Genomic DNA, 19,190 nt, shown 5'->3' on the forward strand with positions numbered 1-19,190 from the left:
CGCGGCCCTCGTGAGGATGAGCGGCATAGAAGATTTATATTGCTCAAATAAAGTATACAAACTAACAAATCATAGCACATTAAACAATCTTATCTAAGAGCATCAATGGCAGTCTTATAGCTAAACGTTTTGGTTTTCAATTGGGAACTAAATTGACGTGACAGCTTGTTGCGGTAGGACCTATTTGAGGACGTAAATTTAAGACGCATGCGCGCTCGCCACTTCAGCGACCGCAAGTGTTTACGTCTTCCATTACGTTGTATTGTGGCTAAAATCTCGCGTTTTCCTTTAAAATACCTACACAAATCCGGATATTTATGTCAAACCCCGTGCAGTTAAACTAGCGGATCGCATCAGTTTAATGAACGAAAAAACGACAGGCTAGTGTCGAACAGGAAAAACAATGTTTACATCCCAGACGTCGTCATTCCAGGATTCCATTGACGTAGAGGAGAGGGATGACTTCGACAGCGAGGAAATTTCAGGATACAACCAGAAGGTTCAATTGAACTGCTATTACGCCATCTATTTATATCAGGGCACAAGGTAACCATTTTACACTACCATTTTATTTGATATTTATTAGTACGTTCCCTCTTCTCTGCCAGCTCCCTGTGTTTTATGCATGTTATTAACCTTGCAGTGTGTTTCCCCTTCGTCTGCAAGCAGTGCATGAATACACTAACCAGGTGATGAATTAAATTGCCATAGATCTGAGGCTACTGCGGAAAATGTGTCTTGGAACCAGAGGCGAGCAGACTCCACAAGCAGTCAGGAGGACTTTAGGTAACACAGGAGTTGTCCTGTTCTGCTGCTTTCTCTTTTGGCTTCACATCCACAGGCCGCCATGGGAATCAACATGACTTTTTTTTTTTGCCATTCAGCTTTCTCCATCCGCTTCCTGTTGTGGCTTCAAACCTCCTTATTGGTCCTCACTCGGTTGCTTGTATCCATACTGACCTCCCCCCACTCTGCCATCCTTCCCTACAGCCTGACTCTGGTTGACAGCAGCCTGCCAATGGAGGCGGAACCGGAGCTCCGCACATACATCTCCAGGAGGCTGAGCAAAGGAGCCCTGCTTGGAGGCATGGGCAACATCGCCACGGTCGAACTCAGGTGGGACCGATATTCCTCTCATCTTAGAACACCACTGACGAAATGTCCCTCCTTAATGCGTCATTCTGCCTCCAGCATTCCAGAGCAGGCAGTGGGCTGCTATTGTTGCCTCCTGGAGCAAGAAAGATCTCCCGAGCAACCTGATGCGGACGGCAACGGATACGTCATCTGCTTCCTGGGAGGCTCCGAAAAAGGCCTCAACTTATATCCTCTTTCCCGCCATTCTAATGCCTCATAAATGCTCATCATATTTGACACTTAGGGTTCCTTGACTACATGCACATATAGGCTAGAACTTGATAAATACGTCCAAGGCCTGCAAAGCAGCCTGCAAACCCCAGAGGTACAGTAGGAGAAACTTATTGAAATGCATGCAGTAGATCCCTGCCATGGCCGCTAATGACCAAAAACCTTGAATAATGGATACAAAACATGGTCACACGTCTTGTTAAAGCATCTTCTTGCTGTAGAATGTTGAGTGAATTGACTCGTTAAAGAGCGCCCTCTGCTGGATTCATAGCGGCGGCTTTTTTCGCCTGCAGACAGCGCCATCAAACCACGTTCTGTTTGAAGGTATTGCTCAAATAACGCAAATGATTTCATACACGTGTCGTCGTCAGCTGCAAAACCTGGAGACAGAGCTGCGTCCCTACTTGAGCCTCTGGTACGAGGAGTCCGTCATGCACATTTACCGCGTGGTGCAGCTGGTCCAGAGCAACATCAGCTTCCTGTTGCATGCGGTCAGTCATGTTTGCAAAGTAGCTTTACAAGGCTTGTTGGAGGGGCTGGTTCATGCTTCGTGTTAGTTCTTATTTGGAGCACGTTTGCAAATATTTCCAACATAGGTCATAACCAAATGTGCTTTTATTGTGTGCACATATGCCTTTTTATTTGGATAGGAACAAATGCATGTATTAATTCATTTTTCTTAATTAATTTTAAAACATATAGAATGAAAGTTGTATTAAAAATACTTCAGTCTGTGCATATATATACATATTAAATGCATGGAAATAAAATGATAAATAAATAATAATAAATAACACAAATAATGTGGTCATGAAATGGAGGAATAATACATTTGTTTGTTGAATTTAAATTATATTTAACAATGGAATTAAGTAATGAACCATTTTATAAATATATAGTTTTTTATTTATTTATTTATTTTATTCATTAAATCTTGGCACAAAACCCTATAATTATTTTTCTCTGATTAAAATATGAGTTAATATGTTAGTTATTTACTAAGTTGTTCAGTCATTCATCAAACTGGAATATTTATGTATTTATAGCTTTTTAAAAGTACTGTTTTATTCATGTCATAGTAAAAGGTGCACATGGTATATTTGATTCTTATTTTTAAAAATAAAACAAATAAATTTGTTTTTATGGAGTATTATGTAACATTTGATCTACTGTTAAAAAAAAAAACTGGAGGGAGCGAATCCTTTTTATTTATTCAGTCATTTTATTTGATCTGTATTAGATTTTTTTGATTGCACTTGAAGTACACATTTACTTCCATTTTCCCTAAAAGTGCCCGTCCTCTACCAGGCTCTGAGTCACAGCCACGTGGAGGTGAGCAACTCAGACGAGAGGACGAAGGCGGATGTTTCTCGGTGAGTGGACGTGGAAGAAGGTGTGTTTTTGGGCATCCACATGCTTCACCGTGTTGCTGCTGCTGCTCAGGTTCATCAAAGCGGCGAGCCTGCAGGGTCTGTCTCAGCAGGACACCACAGCAGCCTCGCTGTGCAAGGCCATGTCTGAGGACGCACACTCTGACCTCATGATCGACTGCTCAGAAAGCCCGCCCGCCCTCACCAACACCAGTAAGTCAGTGCGAGCGTTACTGCAGGATTTCCTGAAGCGGGTGACTTGATGTCTTTTATTGTGTCTCCGCAGCAAGTAATCGTTTCTGCGATGACTGGAGTCAGGCCTTTGTAAACGCGGCAGAACGTGGAAACCCCTTCCTGCTCCGCCAGATCCTGGAGAACTTCAAACTTAAGGTGGGACAAGATTAGACGGCAAAACTATTTGAGACGGAATCAACCGCGCTTCTGCTGGTTGCAGCCAAGTAGTGCACGACATGTGCCTCGGCTGCTGCCAGATGCAGTTAATTGCACAATTATTAAGGATAATGTGTAAGGAGCACATTATTCACTTCACAGTAATGTAGTATAATCTACGTCAGCGTCAGCCGAGAGTACCAGCCATCTATTAGGAATCTTTTAATTTTTTTTTTATTAATTTTTACAAGATTTATTTGTGTTTTTTACCCACAAATAAATAATGCTAATTCAGTAAAATAATGACAAAATAATTTGCATTATTATGTGTAATAATTATGGTGGCCAAGAATTAGAAACAAAATTGCCACAAAGAAAATATATATATTTTTTTTATTTCCTGCCACCTCAAAACACACTGAAACGTAAAATGCAAAAAAAAAATAAAAAATTCTTAGGTTTGTGCTTCAGGTGCTCCTAAACGTGTTTCCTTTCGCCCCCTGCAGGCCATTCAGGACATGAACAGCCTCAAGCGCTTCGTGCGCCAGGCCGAGATGAGCCACTACGCTCTGTTCCGCTGCTGCCAGTTCCTGCAGGGCTGCGGCAACGCCGACGTGCTGCTGCAGAACGCTCGGTCCGAGCACAGCGACCTGCCCGAGGCCTGCCGCATCATCAGCGTACTGGAGGAGTTCCTGAGGGAGCAGGCGCAGGCCTGATGCCTTCGCTATGACATCATCATCCAGGTTAGACACTAGCATATTTATTATACACACGGATGGACATCTTTCATTTAGGTTGAACTACCTGGCTTCCGCCAGCAGGGGCGCTGTTGAGTTGCAGCTAGTTTGTATAATTGAAGAACATGATATCAGCTATGATAATTGATGCATAGACTTTGTTCGAATCGAAGAAATGTTCAATAATCCAAAATTAATTGAAAAAATAATAATTAGGGATGGTCTGATCTGCTACTGGCTAAACTTACTGGGTTGGATTCAGCTCCTGAATTAGATCTTCCTCTTCTGCCACTTGTTCCGGTGTACGATTGAGGAGCTTGTCCTGTTGCTCTTTCCGCCGCCTTTCATGACCGGCGTCAAAGATGAACCCAAGCTATCACGTAAACACTAATTGTAACAATGTGTGACATACCTCGAGAGACTCAACGCGCTGTAGCACAGTAGCTAGCTAACACGGTTAGCCTAGCGCCGTTGTCGTGTCAGCTGTGTGGAGTTACTTTCTTTGCAAGAGGGAAAAGTAGCCGTGTCAGCGTTGGACATGTCAACATTTGTAAAAGCACCACTACAGTAAGGAGTGTGTGGAATATAGTCAACTAGTGTGAGCAGCAACAAGTCATTCAAATCTACTGCAGTATTGGAAGATCAACCAACCTAGACTGCCCTCCTTGGCCAGTCACAGCCTCCATTATTAGCCATGATAAGAGGAGCAGGTACTTCACCGTGTGTCACTGTACATTATCAGGTAGATATAGTAATACTTGTCTGTTATAATTATTTAAATTATGGTCAACATCGCAACTCCTTCTTTCCCGTGTGTGTGAAGTATGTCACGGTACACTGGAATTTAAAAACAGCAGCACACACTCCTGTCATGTGAAGGATCTTTCACTAAGGCTTGGATAGCCGACACTACATACTCTGCATTTATGCATAAGCTACCAAACACGCAACCATAAAGCAAATTGTCACCTAATTGTGAAAGTGATGGTGTGTACTGTGAAAGTGATGTCTAAAATGCATTTTACTGTTGTGAATCAATGTAAAAAAAAAACTGGAAAAGTCCATCTGTACAGTATGGTCCCTCCTATCCTACAGCCATATAATAAACATATTGTACAACATATGCCCTTTATTTCACATATTTAAAACCATTTTATTTACTTGACGCTGCCAAATTAGCCGCCATTTGACCAATGACACGGCACACTGGAGAACCCCCCGACCCCCAACTTGTAATAACAGAATAATCCATTATTAAAAACCAGACAAAAACATATGGTTTACACTTGGTGCTAAATAGAAAAATACATGGAAAATATGACTGTTGGTGTAGAAACAAACATATGGACAGGTTAATAAATAAAACGAAACCACTGCATGACATCCATGTGTGTTAAAATGAAGTGCTGTTTGAGTGGGGGGGCATAAGGACATACAGTAGATGACTTGGAATAGGCTGTACTGCATATACACATGAACACGCTCAAGTCCCTTTGTGGCGTTCTGCCTCTACTAATACTCGACCTGAGAAGAAACTAAATGAGCCTCCAGCTAAAGAGACCTGGACTGCACTGTCAGCATTTCATAATGGACTGGTAGGTGAGGAGAATATCACAAATTGCATTTCGCCCTCAAAGACAGGAGGATCGACACGTGGTGTTTAGATGCATATGAAATGATTGGGGAGGGGGGCAGGGAGTAACTCGATGGGTCAGCCAGTCTTTCAGGAGGAGAAAGTGGAGGTTATCCAATGGTATCACCGCTGCTTTAGAAGCGCTCTGTACATGGCGAAGCCCAGCACGGCGAACACGGTGGCGCCCACGCTCGCCCTCAGCCAGAACGTGGAGTTCTTCAGGTCTGCTTGCGCCAGGTGTCTGGCAACAAAATGAGACGTACATTAGCGCAAACACTGTGCTAGCTTTGAGCTACAACAGTACGACCAGCTTCTAAAACAGCCATTCACACTTCAGCTTCAACTCCAAGGCCAACACAAGGGATGTTGCGTCATAACAGCCACTAGCTGGCGATAGTTTGCCAACACTTTGATCAACAAAAAAGACTGTGAATCAGCTTTGCAGCAGGTGAGAACATACAGTAAGCATGAGGAGGAATACATGGCAGTGAAGCCACAATGCAAATAAGGGATCTATGGAGCTACTTCAATACACACCTTGCATATCCACTGCAGGACAAGCGATTTTTTTTTTTTAATACATTAAATGACTGAAAATAAAATCAACATTGCAATCATTTGTATCGTGTCGTAATTTTACCAGCATCAAGTCATACAGTTGGTACAAATGTGTTTTTGCTGTATTCAGCAATGTTATATATCAGTCTGTCATTTCTCAGCCAATCAAAAATCACTCTAACAATATGTGTTCATTTTCATTGGAGACTCTAAATTGTCCATAGCCACGAATGGTTGTTTGTGTATATGTGCCCCGCCTCTCACCCAACGTCAATTGGGATAGGCTCCAGCACAGCTGCCACCTTAGTGAGGACAAGCGGGATAGAAAATGAATGGAAGCAATTCAACTGCATTTTTATTCTATTTAGCAATGTTATAAATAGTTTTATCATTTTTAACAAAAATATATTACAATATACTATATGTAATACGATATTACAGTAAGTATATTTATAATACTGGTATGGTGTGGTCATTTACCAGTATTATGTCATACATTTCAACATTTTTTATTCTCATATTTAGTAATTACTTTTAGGCTGCTGTTTAACAACTCCGTCTGCCTCAATACTGACGTCAGATGGTGTCATAGTTTGGTGTCAAAGCAAAGGCTGCTAAATCTAAATCTTCCCTGCAGTGGATGTGCATTGCAGATTGGAGCACTAGCTTTAGCAAGCACTACAGCAAGTCTAGGCGGGTCGTGGGGGGGTGATACGATACGAACACAGTTATCTTGAGTCTCGCTACATATCAACCTGTTGTGTGCGACTCTGCGCAGTTGGGCCTTAACGCTGCGCAGCAACTCCAGCTTGAGGAGCTTCTGACACAGGCAATAGGTGCACTTGTTGCAGGCACAAATGCAACGCAGACGGGCATGGCTGCGGGGTGGGAAAGAAACAAGAAAAGAAAAGACAACACGAGAGTGCGTGTATGCGCATGCAAACAGAGCAAACACGCATCACAAACATGGTGCCATCATGCATGGGTGAAGTGCAGGAGACGTGGGTTCTATTCCAAGTGTAAGTACGGACCAGCAAGCACCTATCCAGTAGCACAGGTGTACACTTGATGTGTTCGGCTTCTTAACTTTGAGTTCATCAGTAGCAAGGTTGACTTCAAGGATTGCTTCTAAATTCAGAGGAATGAGATTCTGAGGGCTTACTGCTAAACTAATCTGCTCTCAAATGTAATCTGATCATCTTTGGAGGAGTCAAGACGCCTCGTAAGATCTGGAAAGTGGATAGACTTGAGAGTCTGAGTCTAGGAAATGACTTACTTACAGTCAAACCTGATTGGTCAGGGCCAGCAATTGCACTAAACTCATATGTAACCTTCCTTGGAGAACCTGTTCTGTTTTCCTTAGGCTTTCAACTAGGCCTGTCACCATAAGGGATAAATCAGAAAAAAAACTATGTCAGTCATTTTCAGCGGCCTCGATAAATTGACATTGATACATTGGTGTTTGTATTCCTCGAAATTCACTCATCACGGTCAGGTCTGGACCCAATTAACCACAAAAAACAAGGAACAACTGTATAAGTTTGTAGGAGTGGTTTTAGCCTTTTTAGAAAATGTAACGTATCAAAATGTCCCCCGCATCCTTTGATATTTTAATATGTGGTCCTCCATGTAAAACTTTGTACGCCCTGGTCTATGAGAAAGTTTAGCCATCGGGGGTGGAGCTAATGATGGTCAGCTGAGCGAAAAAGAGACTGAAACACTCACGGGTACATGGCCATGGTGGTGAGTCTCGTGTAGAGGTCTTTGCTGGGCGCGTCTGTCGTGTTGCACGTGAACGGCTGGGGTGGGTGGAGCTTGTGCTTGCGACAGAACTCATGCGGCGAGAGGTTGTAGTTCTGGCGCACCTCGTGCAGGTCCGACTTGGCGGCTATCACCACGCATGGCGTCTTGCTGTCCATGAAGTATTGCTGCCAGACAACAAGAGTGGAAGTGAATTGGCTGTACGTTGACGTTAAGTCTCACTAACGCTGTGCATACCTTGAACATTTTAGCACAGTATTCAAAAGAATGCGGATTGTTGACGTCATAGACGAGGCAGACAACGTCACAGGCGAGCTCGACCTCTGACAGGAAGTCAAAATCTGGCATCACCTCGTGGAGCTGCCACGGTGCAGAGAGGACATTTGTTGGAATATCACAAACATTTTGCTAACTAAACAAAACACATGCATGGAATGTTATCTACCAGGAGGTACTTCTCTTGGCCGTACACATAAGTGGTGCTGATGGCATAGAGGGACTTGTGGTCTTCTCTAATCCGCCTCTGTCGCTGTGGTGGCAAAACACAAAGTCTATAAATATCCGCAGGACAGATAAGCTTGATATGCTCAACAGAGTGGCCTTCTATTCTGGCCATGAACAAACTGACAGAGGTGCCTGTGGTCAGTTATTACAAAGTGACAATTCTGTTGACCAATCAAACGGCTGCAGTCGGGATCCACCCTTTAGACACCATATACTGCTATGTCAGTAGCCACAACAGCAAAACAACAACAAAAGTAGTGGATATTTAGGTACCCTTCATAACCTTTCACTATTAAAACATAAACTCATTTGCGTCATACTGAAGACACAAAGTCTGTTATAAATAAAAACACATGGCTGTGCTCATTTAATGTATACTATTGCATTAAGTAACCAAGCTTTGATGGCGTTTGCATGGATGAATCAACTAACCTGGAGGTTCTTTCCTAAGAAGGCCTGTAGGAAGCCACTCTTCCCACTTGCTCGGGCTCCTAAAACGTTGCAGCGAAAAACGCTGCGCTGCGTCTGTTTCTTCTGCAGGTCGATGCGCTTGTTGCGAGTGACTGAAAGAACAATGTATATTCAGACAAGCTGTTTGTATGCATTGTTCACGGCAAGTCCACCTTTGCAGCAACCTGTTATTGCAGCTGCTTGGGACTCCTGCTCATAGATGATGGAGTAGCCCAGGTAACCCAAATACTCCAAACTCCGCTGGACGTCAAGATAGGTTGTTAACCTGCATGGCGGTTAAACATGCGTAAATAATAATACAATGCTCCTGTCACAATGGAAATGATTAGTTCATGACTTAAAAGACTCACGTCCACTGGGAGAGGTAACCCTGGTATGTGATCCATCCCTGGTCATTAGTGCACACTGTGTTGTTGACATCAGGACCCCACGGCATGTAAGGAAACACTTTGAACAGGTCCTTCACTTCCTCTGGCGACAGCGCACAATCTCTGTCCTGAGACAGCAAAACAAAGTAATGGCAGAATTGATCATCTGATACGTGAGAAATTATTATAATTTTTCGATGGTATACTTAAGACAAAATGACATGTTTATCACAAATAGTTGATGCTGATCTGAAAACATACCAAATAATTCATGTTTTACATTTTTAAATGTTGATTAGTTAATTCTGTCTAACCCATTGTTTCTGTTATTTTATCAAACATACCGCTATAAAAAATACAATTACAGCACTCTGATATCAAGTAGGATCATATGATCATATGCATAGTAGATGTAAGCACACACTTTGTCATGCTTGTCGAAGACACTCTGAAGAAAGAGGTAAGCGTTGTGGTTCAGCTCTGTGGTGCAGTCAGGAGGGATCTTGACCCTGGAAGACAGACAGCACAAGGAAACTACTGAAGGAAGTACAGGCATTCAGACTTGTATGCACCTCCATGGAAATGACAAAAAAAAATACATTTTCTTGCACTTACACAGGAAAGAGATATTCCTGCGTGAGCTCCAGGTCGTCATCGTAACCGTACCTCCTGAGCACGGTCCAGGTAGTCTCGTGTCGACCGCGCTGTATGAAGAGGGTGTGCAGGAACAAAAAGCCTTTGGACAGAAATGTGGAGAAGATGAGGTCAGCAAACAAAGTGATCATTAAAGTTCCGACTGCTAACCGGATGATGGCTAACCTTTTAGCGTGAGCCCGTTGTCCTTGACTCCATCAGCCATGTTCCTTCTGACCACATTTTTAACATCCTCTAAGGCCTGTGGCGCCAGCGGTGTGTTAAAACACGTTCTCTGCATTAAAACCCAACAATGTTCAGACTCTTTATATCACCCAATAGTGTCAAGATGAAACACAGCACTTGATCACACCCTCAGCTGAGTGAAAAGCCTCACCTGAAAGAAGTTGAGCTCGTTGTCGTTCAAGATGCCGTCGTTGTCCAGGTCGGACACTTTAAAGATTCTAGTTAAAGCCTTAATGCACGAGGGCTTCAGCTATAAGACAGAAAAAATGAGTCAGCTAATTTGAACACTTTTCAGTGGTGCCATCTTTCATACAAAAAGCAGAGTCCACCTCTTTCTCCTCTGGACAATAAAGAGGTCCGGTCGGGTGGAGAACTGCCTTTTGGGCGTAGTAGAAGAGCTCTGAGATGTTCTTTAGATTTTTGGCAGAGCACTATGCAGGGAAAAACAGAATTTAAACAGGAACTGTCAAAAGTAACACCTTGGAGGGAGCAACAACTGACAAAAAGGAGAGTCTGGCACAAAACCAACAGCAGGCATTGTCGACGCAGGATGCACTTTGCCATGCCTGTGGCGTTAAACGTCACATGACGTGAGCGCGTTCAGAATACTTCCACTTCCCATGTGTCTGTCCTCACGTCCTTGAGACTAATCTAGCACTCGGACTGGCCTGACAGAGGCCAGATTCCTCCATGACAACAACAACACAGTGTCGCTGGATCTCTGTGATATCAATCCATTTGGCATGTTAGCGAGGTCAGTCAGCAGCCCGACACACATATTTGCCATTGTGGCTCCCTCAACATTCAAAATTTGTTCTTCCATGTAATTGCACCCAAACACATGGGTGTGGTGACATGTTCTTACCTCAACACATGTCTCAATGTCCTGGTATTGATTCATGATTGGCAGGATGGTTTCCATGCTGCTGTGCTCCACCAGGTCGGATTTGTTGCCCACAAGAATCAACGGCACTCTGTAGAAAACACACAACTTGTGTTTAAACAGTGTTTACTGTTTGAATCAAAAATGACATTTTATTAGGTATTTTTGGCACAATGTAAAGTGCGGCCCGGGGGACATTTGCAGCCCACGGCACATTCTGAAAATACCACTTAAATTTAACAAGAAAACATCCGGCACTTATTTTATGAAGTATTAAGCATCAGGTCTAAATATTCAGAGGAAAAAGTTGTAATCTAACAAGCAAAAGCCTTATTTTACAAGAATAACATTGTAATATTATGAGGAAAAATAATGTCATTTTAGCAGCATTAAGTGGAAATATTTTTAAAAAGACAATAATTCTTAATCATAATATCAGAAAGAAACAAAAAATAAAGTTGTAATTTCTGGAAAATTAGGTTGGGAAAAAGCATAAAATCATGGAAATAAAGTAAAAATACTACAGGAATAAAGTCATAACTATGAGAATAAAATTTTGATGAAGAAAGTTGGAAGTGATAGTTAAAAAAAAAGACATGGGACAAAAAAAAGTTGTAATTTTACAAGAGTAAAGTCAAAATATTAAAAGAAAAAAGTCGTTTTCTAACGAGAAGTTGCTATTTTATGAGTAAGCTTGTAATTTTAGGAGGACATGTTATTTTAGTAGCATAGGCTTGAAATATTAAAGAAAAAAATGTCTTCTTTTTTTGTCGTAATATGAGAAACAAGTTGTCTATTTTGGAAAATTAGGTTGGGTAAAAGTTCTAATATTACAAAGAGAAAATTTACAAAGACTATTCAGTAAATTGAAGGGAAATTGAAAAAACAAAAAAAAAATTGGGGAAAAAGAGCAAACACAGAAGTTAATACTAATTATCGCACCATAATAATCATTCATGTATATTACAAAGCTGAGATGCAGTTTTTTCCTTGAACCACATATAACTTCTTAGCATGTCTACGTGTGTCGCTTTACAAAATCAAAGTTACCCTTGCATCCTTTCCTTTTCAGTATGGTTGAAAAAGTTGGGACCCCGCTGATGTACGCATTGTACATGACATTCGACAAAACATTCCAAATTACAGTATTAACCCGGATATAATGCTGCATTTTCTCCCGAGAAAATGGTCTGAAAAAGATGAGTTGTCACGTATTTTATAGATGAAAACCAACAACTGGTGCCAAAAGGCTTCTCCCCAAGTGAGTCAGAGCTTTTCTTCCTGTCACTCACATACACCAGTGAAATGATATGCAGCTGTGCTACCAAAAAAAAAAAAAAAAGAAAGTGTCTCAAAGGTTGTCAGCAAGAGAGTTGGTGGCTTGTGATGCTAATTTTAAGATAATGGTGATAAATGAAGCAGAATCATCAAACAGCTACTGCTTTGAGTTGATCTTAATAAACAAAAAAGGAGGTTATATTCAGGTCAATCCGGTATTAAGCTTGCAGCCACACACCTGCTGTCTTTGTCTATTCTGTCATTGATGAGGGGAATCCAATGGCTCGTAACCTGGCAGAAAAGCACATTAATTCATGAATTCATCACTAACACAGAGTCAGGGGGCCATAACATTAGGTACATCTGAACAATCAAACGAGAGCCAGTAACAGAAATAATGCTCAGTTTGACTGGCGACGTGGATTGTGCGGAAGTAGCCCACATCATGTTTCCATTGTTCCAGACGTCACAACTAAATCAACAGTAAGAACCTGCCAAGAAAATGTGCTCACCTTCTCTATGGACTTCTTGTTGTTGACTGAATACACTATGCATATAACATTGGCCTGTAAGGATGAAAACCCAAATTAGCCTGGCATTTACAGAGGTGTAGTAACATTCCAATATAATAGTAAATGTCAGTAAAACCAACTTTGGATATTTCTTGATATAGCTGCTCATCCGATTGCTCGGCCTCTGCAACACGTCAAAAAGGCTCACAATTAGCGTTTTACATGTCAATCATTATAACAAGACATTATAACCCATCTACAACACCTGAGTAATCCACAATGTGTGTGGGCACCCTCTCTGGAGTGACGTCTGCCGGGATGGTAATCTCCTCAGCTCTGAGAGGAACCTGAAACATTCAAGACACCAATAATATTAGCATACATGCAATACAGACGGGACTAAAGATGACAAAAATAAATAAATACATTTTCTCGAACTTTTTTGATAATTAGACAAATGGTCAGCGACTTATGGGCAATTAGTGGCAAAGTCCCACCAATGCCCCAGCAATGGTGTTTTGGTTGTTCGACCAATCTTGCTCAAAATGTATGACATGTGCTTGTCCATCTCTTAAAAATGTGTACCATATTTCATGCTGAATCTGCAAAACACCCTAAAGTTAGTGGCTTTTTGTCAAGAGCATTGAGGGAAATATGTGGGACATTTCACGTCAATTCGATTTAAGGGGGTCAAACTTTGGGGTTTAACGTGGGTTACTTAGCAGAAGAAAAATCTTTTGCCCTCTTTTGTGCAGAAGTTTCGGAGTGGAGTCACGACTATACAATACATCACCTCATCGGGAAACTCCTCACTGACCAGAGACATGATTAGGGACGTTTTCCCAACTTTGGCTGTACAGAAAAACAAAGAATTGTGTTTTATTACTGATGTTGCACAGAAATTTTGCATGTAATGTATACTACAAGTTGCAGTAGTACACATAACACTACAGAGGTAACCAGAATATTGACGGTACTGATCAATAGCCTACAATTTAGTAGGGATAATAGTAGTATGTGGATTAGACATATTAAAGTTCAGTAATTGCTCCACACAAGACATACTGATGTGCTAGCTATTAGCATCCTAGCTAGCATACACTTTAAGCGGATAAAGCGCTTTGCCGACTAGCAAACTGAAGCCACTTGCTACTTACGTTCCCCGACAAGTAGAATCCTCACGTCCTTCCTCATGCTTTAATCGCGTTGTATTTGATGGAGAAGACAATTTATTACTTCATGTAGTCCTCTGGTTCCCCGCCACTCCTCCTCCAGCAGTTTATCTAATGTTAGGCCCTGCTAACTGTCAAACTGCCTTTGTAGGACAAAACGGACGGTCAGTTCTCGGTGCCGCTCTGTTCGTTCTTTACGCGTTCGGTCCAAGCGAGCCCTTGCTTAGCTCAGTTGAATTACATTTTAGAAAGACCTTACTATTTTTTTGTCTTTGTTCCTGCATGGAATTCACATGTGTTTCGGCTGTTACGTAGCATTTCGCAGTTTGATGAGCATGCCTGACCTCCACTACCACCCGGCAACTACGGGAAGGCCGACTGGGACAAACTTAATTTGAATGCATACGATTGAACGTATACTGACCCCAAGCGGCAGAGAGAAGAACTGCAGTTATTAAATTAACCTGTAGTACAGTACAGTATATTTTTGTTTTATATTACACTGTTGGTGTCTGGTATTATTCTCAACATTTTAACATGTTTCATATTTCTATGTAAAATGAATGTATGCAACAGGGTTCAGAGTTAACCCTCTAAGAACCTGACTGATACTATCAAACAAATAACTCAACACAAAAAAATGCGTTTAACTCAAGGAGGTCTTTAAAATTCACTCACACATTTTTCCCCTAATGACAAAAAATGTGAGCTTCCCCAAAACTGTTGTAAAAACAGCTGCAAATACAGCTGTATTATTATTTTTTTTTTTTTTTAATCAGTATACATACCAGTATACATAAGGTTTTTTTATGGGAAAAGAATCAAAACTAAAGTAAAAACACACAAACACATATATATGTATATATTTTTACATTTTTTTTGCAAACAGTAGTCTCTACTGTTGGTGCTGTGTGCTTTGATTAGGAAAAATATCACCATCTGGTGTATGTAAAACAAATAAATCAATAAATAAATAATACATACGGTATGTAAAAAATTAAAGCGAGTACTACAGTATTGTCCAAACTGAATTAAAAAAAAAAAAGGGCTGCATTAGTTTTAAGAAATGTGGAACATTTAATGCGGGACATTTTTTGTCAGAAAAAACAAATGTGTCGGTGCATTTTGCCATTTTAGGCAAATTTACAGAACAGAATGTAAAATGTTTCGAAAATGGCTCTGCTCTGACATTTCAACAACTAAACAGCATAAAATGCCCTCAAGATCTCTTAGGTGTTAACAAAAACATGGTTCCCAGAAGACTTACTAGGATACAGTGTTTCGTAACGAAGGATATCACAATTGTTATTTGTACAGTGGTGGTCATTTTATAGACACATTTGCCACCAGAGCAAAATGATCACATGATGATTTGCTATTACTATTATTATGTACTATATAAAACGATGCTTCATTTCCTGTCACACCTCCGATGCTCATCTTTTATTCCTGATGTTGGCCTCAGCTGCAAAGACAAACAAAAAATGCGCATGCATGTTTGTTTTTTTTTTTTTTTTTTTTTGCACATTCTTCCCGAATTCCTATTCTTTATATGCTTACTGGTATAATCTTGTGGTGCCATGGGCTTGGACATGACCTGCCTGAGGGCATCCAGCCACTCTCTTTGCTCCCCCTCGTGCTCGCACATGAATAAAAACTGCCGCTCGGGTGTCTCCAGGGTGAGGCCAAACTTCCACTTGTTTCCACGAGGGTGTTTTGGAGCACGGTCGCTAACAGAGTAACTGGTGCTTTCTGTCCCAATGAAGATGACCCCTAGCTCCTCTGCGTCCTATACTCACAAGAACAAAAGCACATTTAACCATAATGTCACTGTTAGACGCCAACCTGGTGCATGGCGAGGAATTTGTCAACAAAATTGTTGTTTATTCTCACCAACCGGCCTTTGAAGTAGAGCAACTTCCTGTTTTGAGAGTCCAAAATGAACCACCTCCTTTTGAATGGTTCTTTTTGCTTGTAATAAAAATATAAATGCATTAAATGTCTAAAATGACAACAATAAAAAATACATACATACAAATATCTCCAAGTCACTGGTATGTGTATGTGACTGGAAGAAAACCTCTGACTCGCTTGAGAAGTCGTTTGGCGCCACCTCCTGGTTTGCATGTATAAAGACCAGACCCCAAAATATAAGACGACCTGTCTTTTTAAGATTTTAACTTTTGTTGTCTTATATTAGGATCAATACAACATAAAAGGTCTGCACACTGAAACCAACTGAAATTAAATCCTTCATGATATGAAAATCTAAGAATTTGAATTAAATGTCCCTGCATTAGAGTGGACATTGGGTAATAAATACGATACTTAGTTGAGGCACTAATGCATTTTATTTGAATTTTTCTTGCAGAAGTGAATGCACCTTTTTATATGCACTGTATGATTGATGGTGGACAAAAGACAAACTAAATATTCAAGCACATCACGAGCAATGTCGGGAGTAACAGCACTAAAAAAGACAGTAAAAATAATTTTAAAAAAAAATCAATGATCCGGACGTCGCGTAAGTCGCCATTGTCCACTGCTACTGCACAGGAAGCTAAAAAGCTAGTAAACAACAGTTGCAGTTGTTCACCTTCAGGGAAACACTGCCCCCTGGTGTTTTGGTAGATAATTGCAAGCTAGCCCTCATCTCATGAAACATCTCCCAACCGCATATGCCACTACAAAGCTACTTTGAGAAAGTAACTAATAACGAAGACTAATTACTCTTTTAAAGAAACTTGCCCAACACTGATCATTAGGTATGATCATTTTGTGCGTCAGAACTTACCAGAGGCCCTGTCTTTTCCATGTATCCCTCTTTAGGGTAATTGTGCATAATATTTGGTATCAGCTGCCAACAAGATTGAGACAAGATTCAATGGTCAAGCAAAGTACGAATAGGTTCATTGAATGATATCTGGGTGCTTACATCTGCTTCAGTTCCGGTCGGATATGCTGTCTTTAGGTATGCATAGCGAACAGCACGAAGGGCGTTGTACCATGTGACTGTTTCCTATATGTACAAAAGGAAACTGTCAGCTTCTTCATAAAGACAGTCGGTTGGAATCATTTGACACATTGACACACCTCGGGACTCTCATGATAAACAAAAAGGTTCCTGGTGCGGTCTTTGTTGAGGTAAGTAATCTGCATCCCATGGGGATGACCTATCTTCTCCGGTTGAAAAGTCACATTCAAGTCCTTGATAGCGATGACGGCTTTTGGGCCTTTGGACTCCTTAATGAAACAAAGAAATGAATTCACTCATTCATGATTGGCGACGAGAGCAGCGTGATATCAACTAACATTTTCCTTGTTGTAGTAAGCCAGAGTAAAATCTCGCTCAGACAGAACAAACTTCCTCTTTAGGAACTGTGTGTTCTCCTTGCCTTTCTTCCACAGCATCCCTTCATAGAAGCCTGCAGTCAAACCATACTGAACTCTTCTCCAAACAAGAACAGTACTCATAATAATAATAAAACTCATACATGGATGGATGATAGGATTAAAACAACACCTGTGGTATAAGACGGAGGCGGATACTTTGTTTCTCCTGTGAATTCCGTCCTTTCATATTTGGCCCGGATCCACTGCTCTCTTAGAACACTGAGGTGGAAACAAATACGGGAGGATCACTGCAGCATTACTTCATTGAAAAAGCACACAGTTTTCATTCTACTGTATTTCTTTTCATTCTAATTGTGACTTTTATTCATATAGCAAGTTTTTTATATTTTTCCCTTTTTTGTGCAATATTAAAACCACTATTTACAAAATGTAATATACATTCTTGATCAAAATTTTTATCAGAATTTTATTTTTTTATTTACAATACATTTTAAAAAATCTCAAAGTGAAACATTAAAGGAGTGTTAGAATAAATTGTCTAATTTAATAGCTAATTTAAAGCAAAAGTCGGGTCACACGGTGGCCTAGTGGTTAGCATGTTGGCCACACAGTCAGGAGATCGAGAAAATCTGGGTTCCAATCTCCGTATCGCATCCCTGTGTGGAGTTTGTATGTTCTCTCCGTGCGTGTGTGGGTTTCCTCCCAGATTCCAAAAACATGCAGGGTGTACCCCGCCTCTCGCCCTAAGTCAGCTAGGATATGCTCCAGCATACCCTAGCGAGGATAAGCGGCATGGAAGATGGATGGAAGGAAAGTAAAAGTCATCCTTTGATATGGCAGATATTCAGAAGATGGGTTTTTTTGCCAAATTAACTAAAACAAAGTAAAAAAAAAAAACTAGAACATTTATTTTATATTTATTATGCGCATGTATACACACCGAGTGAAATCATCACAAACACAGAAAAGCCAGCCAGTGACATGTACAGGAAGGCGGGCCTTAAACAGAAACCCAAGTCACAACAAAAAGAGTAATATGTGACAACCAATTGGATTTTAAAACCTTTTAGCTGGTATAATTTTATAGAAATTTGATTAGTAATGCCTTACATTATTGAAAAATTACAGTTTCAAATGCTCCCAATTTCCTGTAGTTGCACTTCTTTGCGTGTGGCACTGATCATTCCAAGGTTTTTAGTTGGATTCATTATGCTGACAAATACTTACGCACAGTCAGTCTGCTGAGGCCGGTAGTAGTAAGGAGGAAGTACTTTTTCATACACCGCTGTGGCTCTGGCATTACCGCTTGATTTCATAAACTTCTCCAAGGAACAGGAAAAAAAACATGCATAAAGATTAAACATGTATGCAACAAATGCAGATGATATTTGTGTACATGGATCCATACCGCCACAAGCTCATCTTCCCAGTAGTCAAGTTTTATGGACTTTACTCGGCTGGATAGGTTGCGGTGTATGCCGGAACAAGTTAAACACACAAACAGACCCAGCTTGTAAGATGCCCAGTCTGGATCTGAAAGGACAAGATTGTGAGTCAGTCAAAAACAAAACATGTGAAGAAGCCCCACCTGGTGCTCCACAGTCTGCACAGTGACTGTTCTCCGGCAGCTTCACCAGCTCCAGTAAGGTCCGTTTGTTTCGCTCCCGGTTTGCCATGTCTTCCACATCAAAGCCTCGAAGAAAAACATGGTGCCTACATCATTTCACAAAATGCAACCAACAAAATAGGTTTCTAAAATGAAAAGTGGAACTAGCGAGGGATGTCACAACACGTGGCTGTCCTTCCTCTTAAACTCATTCCGCAGCAGTAACAAGCCTCAGTGGGCGTTGGCTCGTCTACCTTAACAATGCACCTCCTCTCTATTTTGTAACATGCATACTAGATAAATCAAGTGACAACACTTTGTAAAATTGTGATAAAACTTTATTCGGTCA

General features: G+C 40.9%; 3 protein-coding genes across 6 annotated transcripts; 1 reads left to right on the forward strand and 2 right to left on the reverse strand.

Moving 5' to 3' along the window:
• Positions 1–202: 202 nt before the first annotated feature.
• Positions 203–6,404, forward strand: c18h17orf75 (chromosome 18 C17orf75 homolog). 3 transcript variants are annotated; one of them, XM_054759913.1, is made up of 10 exons: positions 203–546; positions 712–786; positions 991–1,116; positions 1,192–1,320; positions 1,399–1,459; positions 1,737–1,856; positions 2,674–2,738; positions 2,809–2,948; positions 3,022–3,125; positions 3,632–6,403. In XM_054759913.1, exons 1-10 carry the CDS (start codon positions 404–406, stop codon positions 3,839–3,841), a joined length of 1,173 nt encoding a protein of 390 aa, XP_054615888.1. In that variant the 5' UTR covers positions 203–403; the 3' UTR covers positions 3,842–6,403. The 3 variants fall into 3 exon arrangements, with proteins under 3 accessions (XP_054615888.1, XP_054615890.1, XP_054615889.1); XM_054759915.1 differs by lacking the exon at positions 1,737–1,856 and having other exon boundaries at positions 3,632–6,404; XM_054759914.1 differs by lacking the exon at positions 712–786.
• On the reverse strand, positions 4,974–14,250 carry rhot1a (ras homolog family member T1a). Of its 2 annotated transcripts, XM_054759910.1 has the most exons (20): positions 13,867–14,250; positions 13,503–13,561; positions 12,975–13,056; positions 12,850–12,893; positions 12,710–12,763; positions 12,436–12,488; positions 10,902–11,010; positions 10,366–10,467; positions 10,188–10,286; positions 9,977–10,085; positions 9,773–9,893; positions 9,582–9,666; positions 9,140–9,285; positions 8,954–9,054; positions 8,751–8,881; positions 8,260–8,343; positions 8,052–8,174; positions 7,779–7,981; positions 6,809–6,931; positions 4,974–5,736 (listed from the first exon to the last, which is right to left on the reverse strand). In XM_054759910.1, the coding sequence occupies exons 1-20, from the start codon at positions 13,901–13,903 to the stop codon at positions 5,619–5,621; spliced, it is 1,983 nt and encodes a 660-aa protein (XP_054615885.1). In that variant the 5' UTR covers positions 13,904–14,250; the 3' UTR covers positions 4,974–5,618. The 2 variants fall into 2 exon arrangements, with proteins under 2 accessions (XP_054615885.1, XP_054615886.1); XM_054759911.1 differs by lacking the exon at positions 6,809–6,931.
• A 521-nt stretch (positions 14,251–14,771) lies between these two features.
• On the reverse strand, positions 14,772–19,182 carry adap2 (ArfGAP with dual PH domains 2). Its single transcript, XM_054759219.1, has 11 exons — positions 18,824–19,182; positions 18,644–18,768; positions 18,463–18,554; positions 17,405–17,493; positions 17,194–17,306; positions 16,975–17,124; positions 16,817–16,900; positions 16,676–16,738; positions 15,775–15,852; positions 15,442–15,670; positions 14,772–15,346 (listed from the first exon to the last, which is right to left on the reverse strand). The coding sequence occupies exons 1-11, from the start codon at positions 18,909–18,911 to the stop codon at positions 15,318–15,320; spliced, it is 1,140 nt and encodes a 379-aa protein (XP_054615194.1). The 5' UTR covers positions 18,912–19,182; the 3' UTR covers positions 14,772–15,317.
• Between the last annotated feature and the right edge of the window lie 8 nt (positions 19,183–19,190).

This window comes from Dunckerocampus dactyliophorus, chromosome 18 (assembly GCF_027744805.1).
Source record: "Dunckerocampus dactyliophorus isolate RoL2022-P2 chromosome 18, RoL_Ddac_1.1, whole genome shotgun sequence".
In the NCBI taxonomy this organism is placed as follows: Eukaryota; Metazoa; Chordata; class Actinopteri; order Syngnathiformes; family Syngnathidae; genus Dunckerocampus; species Dunckerocampus dactyliophorus.

Coding starts and splice junctions, on each gene's coding strand:
- rhot1a (XM_054759910.1), bottom strand. CDS start 13,903: ATGAGGAAGGACGTGAGGATTCTACTTGTCGGGGAAC. Junction 10,086..10,187: donor ACGAGCTCAACTTCTTTCAG/GTGAGGCTTTTC, acceptor GTTTTAATGCAG/AGAACGTGTTTTAACACACC. Junction 9,667..9,772: donor CAGGAATATCTCTTTCCTGT/GTAAGTGCAAGA, acceptor TCTGTCTTCCAG/GGTCAAGATCCCTCCTGACT.
- c18h17orf75 (XM_054759913.1), top strand. CDS start 404: ATGTTTACATCCCAGACGTCGTCATTCCAGGATTCCATTGACGTAGAG. Junction 547..711: donor TATTTATATCAGGGCACAAG/GTAACCATTTTA, acceptor AAATTGCCATAG/ATCTGAGGCTACTGCGGAAA. Junction 1,857..2,673: donor TCAGCTTCCTGTTGCATGCG/GTCAGTCATGTT, acceptor GTCCTCTACCAG/GCTCTGAGTCACAGCCACGT.
- adap2 (XM_054759219.1), bottom strand. CDS start 18,911: ATGGCAAACCGGGAGCGAAACAAACGGACCTTACTGGAGCTGGTGAAG. Junction 16,739..16,816: donor CGACCGGAACTGAAGCAGAT/GTAAGCACCCAG, acceptor TCTTGTTGGCAG/CTGATACCAAATATTATGCA. Junction 15,347..15,441: donor GGCACCACAAGATTATACCA/GTAAGCATATAA, acceptor TTGTCTTTGCAG/CTGAGGCCAACATCAGGAAT.